The sequence below is a fragment of the Brachyhypopomus gauderio genome, chromosome 12, assembly GCF_052324685.1.
Source record: "Brachyhypopomus gauderio isolate BG-103 chromosome 12, BGAUD_0.2, whole genome shotgun sequence".
Classification (NCBI taxonomy): domain Eukaryota; kingdom Metazoa; phylum Chordata; class Actinopteri; order Gymnotiformes; family Hypopomidae; genus Brachyhypopomus; species Brachyhypopomus gauderio.
The window spans coordinates 5,404,511-5,417,426 of record NC_135222.1 but is presented as its reverse complement, the minus strand read 5'-3'; the positions used below and the strand labels follow the sequence as shown (position 1 = coordinate 5,417,426).

Genomic DNA, 12,916 nt, shown 5'->3' with positions numbered 1-12,916 from the left:
TGTTTAGAGGTGTGCAGTTCTCATGCAACTGAGTTGTGTATACAGGAGCAGAGTTTAATTTACAGTGTATAAATCTAACACCAAACTGACAGATGTGTATGCTACACTGAAATCATGTTTGTTCGAGCTGTGCAAGCAGTCAACACTTGATATTACGTGGTGCAGCTCCAGGAATCAGTGCCCCTCCGTCAACGTATGTGACAGTACTCCACCCAAACCCAGCCACATCCACTGTGTGCTTCATTGTCAGCAGAAAGCATACGGTCTGTTTTTTTCCCTTTGTACCTTATTGTTATTAGCTATTGACTTCTTTCAAAGGTCCTACAAATAGAAAGACTCATGAAAATGCATGAATATGCACTAGTAGTCATCTATCGTCTACAGCCAACATCACCTTCACCATTTTCCAGGAAGACTGTCTCAACACTGTCAGATTAAACGGACGAATTGAATCAATGCCTGAATGAAGCTGGTTAATAAATTACGGTGCGGCTTACCGACGACCTGAATGGCATGGTTTATTAACGCCAGTGAAATGTGCTGTCCTCATATCTGCCTCTGTGTGTGTGTGTGTGTAAGGGTGGGGGCAGCTGTGATACGTATCAGAAAAAAGAACACTGCTGCGAAAGAAATCACATTAGCCAAGGATTGACACAGACCTTTTGCGTTCAACGATGCGACTGGTTGCTATGGAGATCGGTTCCCACCCATCTCCTGGATCTCGTGATCTCTGGAATATAGACACCCAAGCTTCAAGGTACCAAATTATGGGTGAAGACAGAACAAATAGAACAATTAAATCACTCATTTTAATCGATAAAACGATACTTTAGGACATTTTTCCTTAAAGGTGAATAAACCGAATGTCTTAAAATGATAATTTTCCTCCAGTTATGGCAAATCGCCGTGGCTTGACAAAGAACATAATTTAAATCCTAATCACACATGAAACAAAGTGTTACCCCCATCACTCGGGGATGTTGAGCACAGAGCGGACGATAACCGCATGGCAAGAGTATTTGGTCCGGGCCGCGTAGCGCTGTCCATGGTGCTTAAAGTCGACTGCTGAATCTGATGAACAAATGTGCATAGATCGGTAATAACCCACCATACCGAAAGGATAAGGAATTATGTACAGGTATGTTTCGCAAATCTGTACAACTCTGCCTGGAATAATTTATGAGATATACAGAGTTACTCTGCTAATGCTGCAAAAAGTTTTTGAACGTTTACAGGGTTTTTAAAGATAAACGATATATGAATGATTTCAAACTGGTAATAAGTTTGCCCTATTATAAATTGGTAGCGTATGTTTTCTTTAATAAAATGTCGGTGCATCGCCGGCAACAGACCACCTCACCGCTTTCGAATGACAGTGCCTGTGTGGATGTAGCCTACACCGACCTTTATTGAATAAACTATCCATCACTGGGCTGTTGCGTCTATACAGCGAGATGCCTGGTGTATCCAGTGGACACGGACGAAACCGCAACCAAATCATCTCATCTTATCCACAGAAATCCCTGAATTAACAGCCGTGTGGACTCGGGACTCGAGGCGAAGACAGAAAGCATTACAAGATAACCAATATTTTAGACGAATGAATTTCAAATACTGCGGAGAACTTCCTTTTCTGTTGTTAGGATGATGGCAACACTCGGTAGTAGTATAGTGCAGCAGCGTACCTCGTAGCTGCGCCCGCACTCCGGCGACTCTTGTGCTGGAATCAATATTTCCTCTCTCGTGAATCAAAGACAGTAGGCAAAGGTAAGTTTTTATGATGCGATTTGACATAAAGGTCATGGTGCGTTTTTATGCTATTTTGTATGAGAACCTTGCCCGGATTAAGAGCGGAAATGGTGAATGCAATCGAGAGACTGCGCGAGCTCGTCATTGAACTAAAACTAATGTGTATGTGGCCAGAAATCTTTAAGTCAGTTTGAACTATTATTGTAAAAAATATCGATTTTCTTTTCAGCGGTTACTCAATAACGTTTAATATACGAGCTTGGCCTACATTAGGTGCTGAAAAAATTCTTTTTAGAACGGGTATTTCGGCTCAGTTTCTTTGGTATTGATGGAGCAGCACATTTCTAGAAATCATAGAATTTTTATAACTCCCTGTGTTACCATCTCTCTGTCTCTATCTCTGCCTCTGTCTCTGTCTCTCTCTCTCTCTCTCTCTCTCTCTCTCTCTTTCTCTCTCTCTCTCTCATACACACATACATCACCTGCAGAGGCAATGATGCAGTGGTTAGGCTGTACTGCTTACTACAGAGCTGGGTTGAAGTAATATCTTAGAAGTAATACACTCTCCAGTGTTTTCCTACTTAATGTATTAATCACCAAGCCCACCCCACTCTTCTTTGTCACAATGGTAAATGATAAATCTAGCAGGTTAGTCAGAGGGAAGGTCAGGTCTATTGAACTACACAGGAAACGCTGACCTCAAGCTTTGCAGTGATAGGGGGGAAATGGTGGAAAGGAACTCAGCAGAGGAAACAAACATAATTTTGACTTAATCATGTTTTGTGGTCCATTCCGTGGAGCGAGATCTTCTTCAGGGGAACATGGAGTTAAATGCTTTCACAGAAGGACAGAGCAGGAATATCAGCTTAAATACCTGGCTACAATTGGCCAGGTGATGGAAAAGTATTGTTGCAGGATTGTCATTTGAAATATTGAAAGCTTGTTTCTTATTCTTGTGGGTTCATGTTTCTAAATCCAAAGGTAGTGACGTTGTCAAAAAGGTTGGCATTACATTTCGAAATCATTAGGACAGTCTTCAGCTCCCACTTAATTAGGTAAATGCCATGAGAGTCAAATACATGGGCTTGGGATAAAAGAATACTGAAATATTGCTTCATTTTCTGTGGATGGTAGAATGTTTCTATACACGATTCCTGAACAAATAAAAGTTTCAGTCTCAGTACATAGCTAAATGCTTAAAGACAACAATTCAGGATTGTTAAAGCACTATACTGTCAAATAGAAGTCCGCCCCTCTAGGTTAGTGCAGAAAGATAGCATCTAAGATCTAAGCATCTTCAGGTCACTCCCTGAAGAAGAGCATATTGTCACCGAGGAGGACACCATCCTACCGTGCCAGTGAGCTGGTTCTGAGCATGCTGAGCAAGCTCTTGTCACCTGGAAGACCCAGGATCCATGCCAGCTGTGAGCACTGTGCTCTTCCCTCACAAACAAATGGTGTTGGGTGTAGGATCGTCTCCAGAGGGTTCTGGGACAGTGTCTATGGGCAAAGAAGCAATAGCCATTGAAGGCAGGTGTGAAGGCTGGTGTGAGGGGTGTGTGTCCCTGGATAAAATAAAAACTGCATACAAAATGGACCCCAAGGATATGGCACCCTCGGGAGGAGATTACAGGTTGAGAGATAATCTGTATATTCTGGCTCCGATGTCAGTAATCTAAATATTTGGTGAACTGATCAAAGCAACACTTTTTCTTCCTTGAATATTGGGCTTTGTGGCTGGGAGGTGTGGCTGCCCGCTGTCTGGACTACAAGGACCCATAAGCACCAGTGTTTCTCCTTTCAAGCAGGAAACATGATCATGAAACAGTGCCATCAGGCCCGGTTATGACCCAGCATAACCACTGTGCTGGAGTGACACTGCTAGTCACATAGCCATGTTGGCCCAATTCAGTTTTTCATCTCTGTGGCATCTCTGCGCATGTGACCCTAGTTTTTTTTCCCAGCAGCACCCCACAGCCCCCTGCGAATGAACCGAATGCCACAGGAAGCACCGTGCATGCGCTTGGGTAGCCGTCTAATGTTTTCAGGATATCGGAACCCGACTCTGCCTTTGTCCTTGGGCCCCGGGGAACCCACGTGAAGCTCTTAATCAGAAATGAAATCCCCCACGATAAAGAGGCACATATGTTCACATTAAGCCCTTGACCACGAATTCCGTCTCAGGCTTTGTCTAGAGGTGCAGAAGGCCAAGACGTGTCAGTCTGAGCCTCCACAGCGGAACGTGGATGTGTGAGCCACACGAAGGCCTTTTACCTTTCTCTCGTGTGGAGAGCTCAACACTGTGACTAATGCCTTGCGGGTGCTTGCTCTCAGGAAAGCCCCCTGAAGACGATATTGCACTGACACGCAGTCCACCTCAAGGAGTCCCGTTAAAAGAGAAGAACTCTGCTCTGGCACTCTAGGAAAACACTGTGATTGTGTGGACGAGAGCACATCTCCACACTTCACTTTCACTCCAAAGGCACCTGCAGTATGTAAACAAATCCTGGACGTCACAGATCCTACACTTCAATAAACGTTATGATAACAAAGTGCAATATTACCCAGCATTCAAAAATACACTTTAGTTAAAGTATTAAAGTGTTTGCGTTAAAATTTAAGCAGGTATCTAAAGTAAAACTTGCTTAATCTACTTAAAGTTTCTTTAGGTTTATAGTGATTTAACATGTGACAGAAAGCACTTTATCTGAATTATCATAACTGTATTTTCACATTATTTAATTATTTTCTCTAATTTCACACAAACAATATGTTAGAATTGAATTCATCTCTTCTCATCTTGTATCATGCAATATAGTGTCAAAGGCTTCAAATGTGTCGAGTAAAACATACTCAAACATGGACCCCAGCAAAAGTACAGGGGATTGCTAGATTCCCTGTGACAGAGGAAGGGAAAGAGAAAGAGAGAGAGAGAGAGAGAGAGAGAGAGAGAGAGAGAGAACCTTGCCACAATATAGTTTTAGATATCAGTCTCTATGGAGAAAGATATCATGCCCATCTCTAGGGTTTAATATTGCATCCCACAGTTCTTTGCCACAGGCTTCTTAAGCAGCATGTGCTCATCAGAGCATGTGGTGCTGCTGGGCTCTGTGCTGTGGTTCACTTGGCTCACTCTTCAGCTCTTACTAGTTAATTAGTCACTTTTACAAGCTCGTGTTCAGATGCCTTCGGCTTGGGTGAAACAGAGCGACTGATGATGTGGCTATGTGGGACTTTCACAGATGCTTTTCTTCCGGGTGCAGCCTATTCGGGTTTGGGGTAAAAGACCGATGCTGTAGTTTCTGACATCCCTCATTTCACATCCACTCCATGCGTCATATGCGACGACTGTCTTTCTTACAGACGCCAACACGGGTCTAGCAGGCGCGCCTTCCTGCTTTGTGATGCTTTCATGCTAGACATAAACATTATGTTCAATTAAATGCATCAGTTATTTTGAATGGTTATACCATTACTTAATGAAAGAAGTGCATTGAGATTACACTCTGTTTTGCAAGCTTAGCGATGGTCAGAAACAAAAACCCTTGATTCTCAATAATGTACAATAAACAATTGAAAATGTGGATTATATAGATAGAAGATATCAATGGAGTATTAACACTTGTCCAGAATACCTAGTAGTAGTAGTGATGTAAAAATAAAAGTCTAATGGCATGAACACACACACCAGAGTACACACACACACACACACCAGAGTACACACACACACACACACACACACACACACACACACACACACACACACACACACACACACACACACACACACCAGAGTACACACACACACACACACACACACACACACACACCCCAGAGTACACACACACACACAAACACACACACACACACACACACACACCAGAGTACACACACACACACACACACACACACACACACACACACACACCCACACACACACACACACACACACAACTCGTCGGGCCAGAGGGCTGGGCTTCCTCTCGTGCCTGATAATTCCTTGTGTGTGCAATCTTGAAATGGCACCTTTTGTTTTTGTTGTATGTTATCCTTTGCTTGGTATTGTTTGTGGTTGCAAGCCGTAATGATGGAGGCTATTGTTATTTTCTACAAACCAGCTCGAACACAGAGAGCTTCCCTGCTAAATTTGCTTTACAGTTTTTATTGGTTGTTTTGACGCTGCCGTCGACTCAAATTCACATTTTTCAAAACAGTTAACACAGAGACCTAAACAGTGACACAGTGTTCAAAATTACACATTTTGTTTGCAAAAGGCCAAACTTGTGTCAAAACCTTTAAAATATGCAACAAAAGTAAATTTAGCCTTCAAACATCTCACATTTGACACAAGTGTATAAACACCTCCAATCAATCATTACACATTGGGCAACAAAATACAAAATAAAGCACTCATGTGTGAATCAGTGACCGTTGCTTGTCATTGTAGTCTATATGTGACTGTATGTAGTCAAATTTACCCTCTAGCAAAAAAAAGCATCCAGAATCAGATATGCTTTGATGCAAATTTTATTAATTAAATGCTTAATTTTTTTAGACTGTGGCTGACAAATGAAATATTCCAACAGAGAAATACATGGAAATAAAAATAAAATCCATTACTGTGTAAGAAATTATGAAAAAACACAGAATTTTACAGTAAACAACGAAAAACTATAGTAGGTCTATACTATAAGAGTATAAGCGATAGCCACAAGTGATAGTCTTCTGTCTCTTCTAGTCTCCCCTTTCTTGAAGCCTGGGCCACAAGGCCTCATCCACATCGCATTCAATATTCTCTCGTGCAATGCACCGAGGGAAAAATCGTCTAGCATGCCTGATCCATCCTTGACATGCCTCTGCATCTATATCTTGGGCAGCAGCAGTCATTGCATTGAGCAAGGGCATCTGTCCATAGGGTCGGTGATCATATACCTTCCATCTCCATGCACTAAAGAATTCCTCTATGGGATTTAAAAACGGAGAGTATGGAGGAAGAAATTGTACCATCATCCGACAGTGCACTGCAAACCACTCATTCACAATACGAGAGTGGTGGAACGCCACATTGTCCCAGATAATCACGAACCGTGGCATGCCAGGCCTCAACAGGCCTCGCTCCTGAGGTGGGATCAGGATGTCATAAAGGGCATTCAGGAATGCTATGAGACGCTCAGTGTTGTATGGGCCAATGGTAGGAATATGGCACAGGACGCCATCATTGGAGATGGCAGCACACATAGTTATATTGGCACCCCTCTGCCCTGGAACAGTAATAGTGGCCCTATTCCCAATGAGGTTCCTTCCTCGTCTCCTTACTTTACAAAGATTGAAGCCGGCTTCGTCGACATAAATGAAGATATGATGTGCCCCCTCAGCTTCAAGCTCCATTATTCGCTAGGCAAAATTACAAAGGCAAAATTACAATTATGTCAAAGTGACTCCAGTTCACTCTACAGTAACTGCATGATATAACAAGGCATACGAGTATAGTACTGTTGTGTTTCCTTACCTCCACATATTGGCATCTGGCCTCCTTCACAGCTTCAGAGTTCCTCTGAAAAGGAACTCTATAGAGCTGTTTCATGGCCATATGATTCCTTCTGAGGACGCGGTCAATTGTGGCCTCACTCACAGTATGGATGTTCCTAAATACTCCTTGATCAGCAATCACTGCTGCCTTGATTTCACGCAGCCTAATGGCATTATTTGCCAGAACCATGTTGACAACGGCTGCCTCCTGTTCAGCATTAAAAATTCTCCCTCTACCACCACCGACTGGTAGTCTTTCGATTCTATAAAGAATACATGAAATGTGGACAAAATTACACGAAGTAATGTATATCACTGCAGATACTGTATTTCTGTATATACTGTATAGCAACATTACCTGTTCTCCTGTTGAAAAACTCTAACAATGGATGCAACAGTGTTTCTGTTGAGAACAGGTTGGACTCTCTGTCCAGCTTCTCTCAATGAAAGGCCATGATTTACAACATGATCAATCACAGTTGCCCGAATTTCATCGGTAACTTGAGCCCTTCCAGCTATACCTCTACCTCGCACACGGACTCCTCTTCCTCTGACCACTCTACCTCTTACTCTCACTCTTCCTCTCATCTGCATTAGACCTCCTCGATCCATGCTTGCAAAGAACAACACAGGCCTGCAGACTGATTGCAAATTTAAATATTCTGTGAAGAAGTGTCAACCAGGTGCTTTCAGTGATGTCATAATGATCAGGGAGTGTCTAAGAGCTTGGAGCTTATGGTTTCTGTTCTGTAACCAAAGTTAAACTCCTGAAGTTTGGACTTCTTGAATGACATCTGCGTTAACTGTTTTGCAAAAGGGTGTGAAAACTGTGTTAATCCAATGAGAATGGGTTAACACATTTGCAAGAGGTGTCCTCTGCTCTGCTGAGATGGTGATGAGGAAGACTGAGAGGTTCCCAGTTTCTTCAAACAGGTCAAAGCAATCAATAAAAACTGTATTTAAAAAAATAATAATACAAGGGCCTCTGGGCCCTGATAAGCAGTGGACAAATGTTCTAGACAAAAGGGGAAGACACGTGAGCAGAAGAGGTAAAAAAAACACAAAACAAAGAACAGAATGGCAGAGGAGAGAAAGACAAAATGATGAGGACGGACAGAAAGGGATGAGATAAAAGATGGCTGGGTGCCCAGAATGGAGGGAGAGCAGAAAGGGGAGGGGCCATGTGTCAGTCTGCTCAGCCGGGTCAGAGCCGAGGACACATCGCTAGTGGCAACTGAAACGACAAACCTCAGCGTGCTGACCGCTAAGGTAGAATAAAGGAGGGCGACTGGAGGCAAACCATGCTGACAAGGGCCGATCCTGAGTGTACACACACACACACACACACACACACACACACACACACACACACAGACACACTCACACACACACTCACACACACGCACGCGCACGCACACGCACACACTCGCGCACCCAGACACACACACACACACACACACACACACACACTCACCACTTGCTCTTGTATCTGGATTTTTGTCTGAATAGTACACTCATGCATGAAAGAGTGTACTATTAAAAATAATTCAACCCCCTTGGACACAATTGAACACCTTTATGCCAGTGCATGTGTATGGAGTTTTAATCTGGAAATCCAACACAACTCGCAGTGTGCTAACAGAACAGGAAACGATATTTATTTAACCACAAAATGTAACATGAGCAGCTGCTCTGTCAGTGCTCCCCCTTCATTATGCTTTTGTAAATTTAATTTTAATGTTGCCTAAATGCTGCAATTGCACCTAAAATAACGCTGCCATAAAGACCTGAATGAGCCCATGTGGTTCAGTACATTTCGTTCCACGCTCCACTAATTCATTGCCTGTGCTAGCAGGCAGTGACAGGGCTTCCTAGCATTACCCAGCGTGCAGCTGTGGGCAGTGTGATCAGTGCTGCAGTGTGATCAGTGCTGCAGTCCACCGCGTGCTGAAGGGCACCGTGGGCTGCTCTGTAATCTGCTGTAATCTGGGTGGAGAGAACTCCACCCGGCTGTCTGCGCGCACCACTTCCTGCAACCACCTATCAGACTGGATTTTCTGTGAGCCCATCCATGTTCGTAGGTTTGACCCGTGTGATGACTTGTGTGTGGCAGGACCTGCCCCTCTGATGTTTTGCATTATACGACAGATAGAGTTTGACGCTGTTCTGGTGACATGGCCGATGTTTGGAAGGGGTCCACTTAGCTGCAGGACTCTTTCCTGAACGGAACTGAACCGAAGAATGTTGAGATGCAATTTTCCCACACAGCTTGAGAGAATGAATGTGGGGAGAGAAAGAGAGAAAGAGAGAGAGAGAGAGAGAGAGAGAGAGAGAGGTGGTAGGTATGTCTTCATCTCTCTCTCTCTCTCTCTCTCTCTCTCTCTCTCTCTCTCAAGGCCCGCTGTGAGCCTTGGTTACCCTTATTCAGTTGCATGATTGCATTTCATCATGCCAGCTCCTTAATCAAATCTGCACTCCTATTCAGACCCGGTTCTGCAGAGCAGCTTGAGTCAAATCCTCTGCTTTCAACACACTCACACCCCTGCTGACAGAGCCAAGACCAGAGGACACACGTGCAAAAGACCAGAATCTCTCCTTCCCACCAGCGCTTCATCTCTCCCTCCCTCCCCCCCACCCCCTCTCTCCCACCTCTGTCCTCACTCTCTCTACATCCAGCCATCCGTCCATCCCTCCAGCCAATCAGCAACTGACTGACAGTAAGAACAATAGTTTATGGGTGTGTCACACTATAGGTTGGCATGGCATCCATCCTAATCGCCATGGCAGCCATGTCCTCCTGCATTGACACGCAGAGGGCTGCTGATTGGCTGGATCTGAACTGTGTAACTGAATGCACTAGACAGACTGATTTGATTGTGCTGCTGTAGAGACAGACTAGGGAACACAAACAGAAAACAAAACACTGGATGACCACAAGCCCATTCTGTGTGGGGACTCTTCTGATAATTTCTAGGAAGTTAAACAATTCCAAACAATTGATTTAGGCAGAGATTTTATTTTGACTTACCACTGTGTGCTGGTTTGCACGTATGCAGTCTGAAAACCTTGTTTCATTTTTATGGTTATATGGTGCCATCTTGTGATCCACTTTGTTTTCTGCATCTCCAACTACAGTAGGTCTGTAAACATTGCGCAAGTGTACCGTATATTCTGTCCACATGCGTTAACTGTCTGCTGTCTTCAGTAATGTTTCCCCAGCTTGACAGGAGCCTGTGACTCTTTTTGCCGATAGAGTTTGATGGGGATTTGGTCGAATGACAGCGGGAACTGTTGTCATTACTGGAGGAATACTCGCAGCAGTGATCCTGCTGTGTATCATCGTGGTGCTGTGCTACTGTCGTCTTCAGGTGAGCTGTGAAGGGGCAGGTGCGTCCGCTACACGCAGCCCCACCTACTGGACGCAAGCACCCGCATATGCCACACATAGAGGTGTCTAACAACAGGTGTCCGTCTGCCTCGTAACCGTCTTTCTCTCCTTTCTCTCTCTCTCTCTCTCTCAGTATTACTGCTGTAAGAAGGATGGGTCCGATCCGGACTCTGCGTCTTGCTCACAGACCCAGTTGGCCCGTGACCTCAGCAGCCCTCTCCGGGTGGACGCCGCTGGACTCGGCCCGCTGCCCCTGTCGCCCAGATCGGCTCCGCCCACCGCCTTCTGTCCCGCCTGCTCGCCCTATGGCTCCTCCCTCTACATCCGCACGCCGGGCGAGGCGTGCAACGGGGCCATGCGCATCGGCTACACGCCCGCCCACCACGACAGCTTGTCCCTGTCCCTCACGCTGCCGTCCACGCATGGCGCCCTGCCGAACTCTCACACCCTGCCGGACTTCTACTGCAGCACACGCGCCATCAGCACCGAGGTCTGATTGGCGGTGTATGCGCTAATGCCCCTCCCCCATTCCCTTCGGCCAATAACATGCTCTTCCTGAGCCTGACCACTGTAGCACAAAGTACTCTGGGGTTACTTGGGGATCAGGGGAGACTTTGTGGGAAGCGTGTGGGCCATGGAGTTCACGATTGCTATATTGTTCAATGCTTCCTATCCAGATCCTAAAGAATTCAAATGTTTTACACAGATACATGTTTGCTGTTGCTGAAACCATCAGTCTTTCTTGGTCACTCACCCGGCTAAGACTTGGGTGAAGTTTCCTGATACCCCAGGAAGTCCTTATCTCTTTTAATCAGTACAGGTCATCTCCTAAATTCAGGCATCTGTTGAGTTTGGGCTTCCTGGCTTTACTTTATGAGGGCTACCCAACATGAAGTCTCATCTGCTGCTTTTTTCTATGTTTGCAACAATAAAATAACATTAAAATGTCTTCAGTATAAGCAGAAGATTGAAATATAACAAAATGGAAACTAAAAGAGTGAACAGCCGAAGATTTTAATTAGTTTTACAGAATAATAGCAATGGACTATTTCCACAGCTTTCTCTATGCAAAACCTATGTGCATAAAGAATGAGAGAAGCCAATACAAAGACATGAAGCCTCAAAGCATCGATTAATCTAGCATTTTCCAAATTTTCATCAAACCACAAAGAAAAAAGAAAATGAGGTTGCATAAAACATTAATATCTGTATTTTTTAAATAACGCGAAAGCCATTCATCATTTTTGTAATTATTACAAGGTTCAAAAGTAATATTGAGCAGGGAACAGATTTAATTCTCATTAAAAGCAACATTTGGAATTCTAAATAGACCAAATTTTTTTAATTTCGATTTTTTTCAAATTGTTTTTATTTACATCAAAATTTAAATTAATTTCACACACACTATAACATTATTATCCAAAATGGGAGATTCTTCTAACTTTAGTCCCTTTTTAAAAATGCTAAAAAACAAGTCATTTTTTGTTGTATGTATAAATTATTGGGTCTAGCCAAAGATTTTACAATAGGGAGTAAATTAGACTTGGAGGGGTAATTCTGGGTTTATTAATTTACTGATATATAGTGTGCTTTATTCATTCCTTTAGGTCTGTATATATTTGTAAAACAGACTGCCTAAAATTAATCTAGCCAACAATGCATCTGTTATGTAACCTGTTCTCAGCAAATATACCTTATTTCAAGATCCTATTACTGTTAGGTTTTTCATATGTTATATAACATGATATGCTTGGATAATTTGTTACACCAAGAAAATATTTTATAAGATCAATACGTTCACATTCTAAAGTAAAACAGATCTGTTCAAATAAAGAGTTTGTTAATCATGTGAGAAGAATCTAGTCTTTCTAGCATAGAATACCAGTAAACCTTTGAAAGGTATAGTGAAACAGCAATGCAAAAAGAAATAAATAATCATTACTAAATAGCATTTCCAATGTATTTCTAACCTTACAATCGTTTTTATTTTATCACCTTTAGAGCTCAAATTCAGTATCATTTGGACTCCCTGTATAATGATAGGATTTGCCAATCCATGTGAAATAAATAAATAATCATATTTCAGGTGTGTCACCTTTATTTGTTTCAGTCAAGCAAAACTATGGAAAGGAAGCAACCAGTCTGTAGTGTGTGTGTGTGTGTGTGTGTGTGTGTGTGTGTGTGCGCGTGCGTGCATGTGTGTGTGTGCGTGTTTGGAGATGTATAGAGTTCTTGGCTAGCAATTTCACC

At 43.3% G+C, this 12,916-nt stretch overlaps 1 protein-coding gene across 2 annotated transcripts; it reads left to right on the top strand.

Annotated features, from left to right (window-relative positions):
• The first annotated feature begins 980 nt into the window (after positions 1 to 980).
• fam163ab (family with sequence similarity 163 member Ab) lies at positions 981 to 12,675 on the top strand. Of its 2 annotated transcripts, none has more exons than XM_077024104.1 (3): positions 981 to 1,138; positions 10,532 to 10,646; positions 10,800 to 12,675. In XM_077024104.1, the coding sequence occupies exons 2-3, from the start codon at positions 10,554 to 10,556 to the stop codon at positions 11,160 to 11,162; spliced, it is 456 nt and encodes a 151-aa protein (XP_076880219.1). In that variant the 5' UTR covers positions 981 to 1,138; positions 10,532 to 10,553; the 3' UTR covers positions 11,163 to 12,675. The 2 variants fall into 2 exon arrangements, with proteins under 2 accessions (XP_076880219.1, XP_076880218.1); XM_077024103.1 differs by lacking the exon at positions 981 to 1,138 and adding an exon at positions 1,359 to 1,767.
• The last annotated feature ends 241 nt before the right edge of the window (positions 12,676 to 12,916 follow it).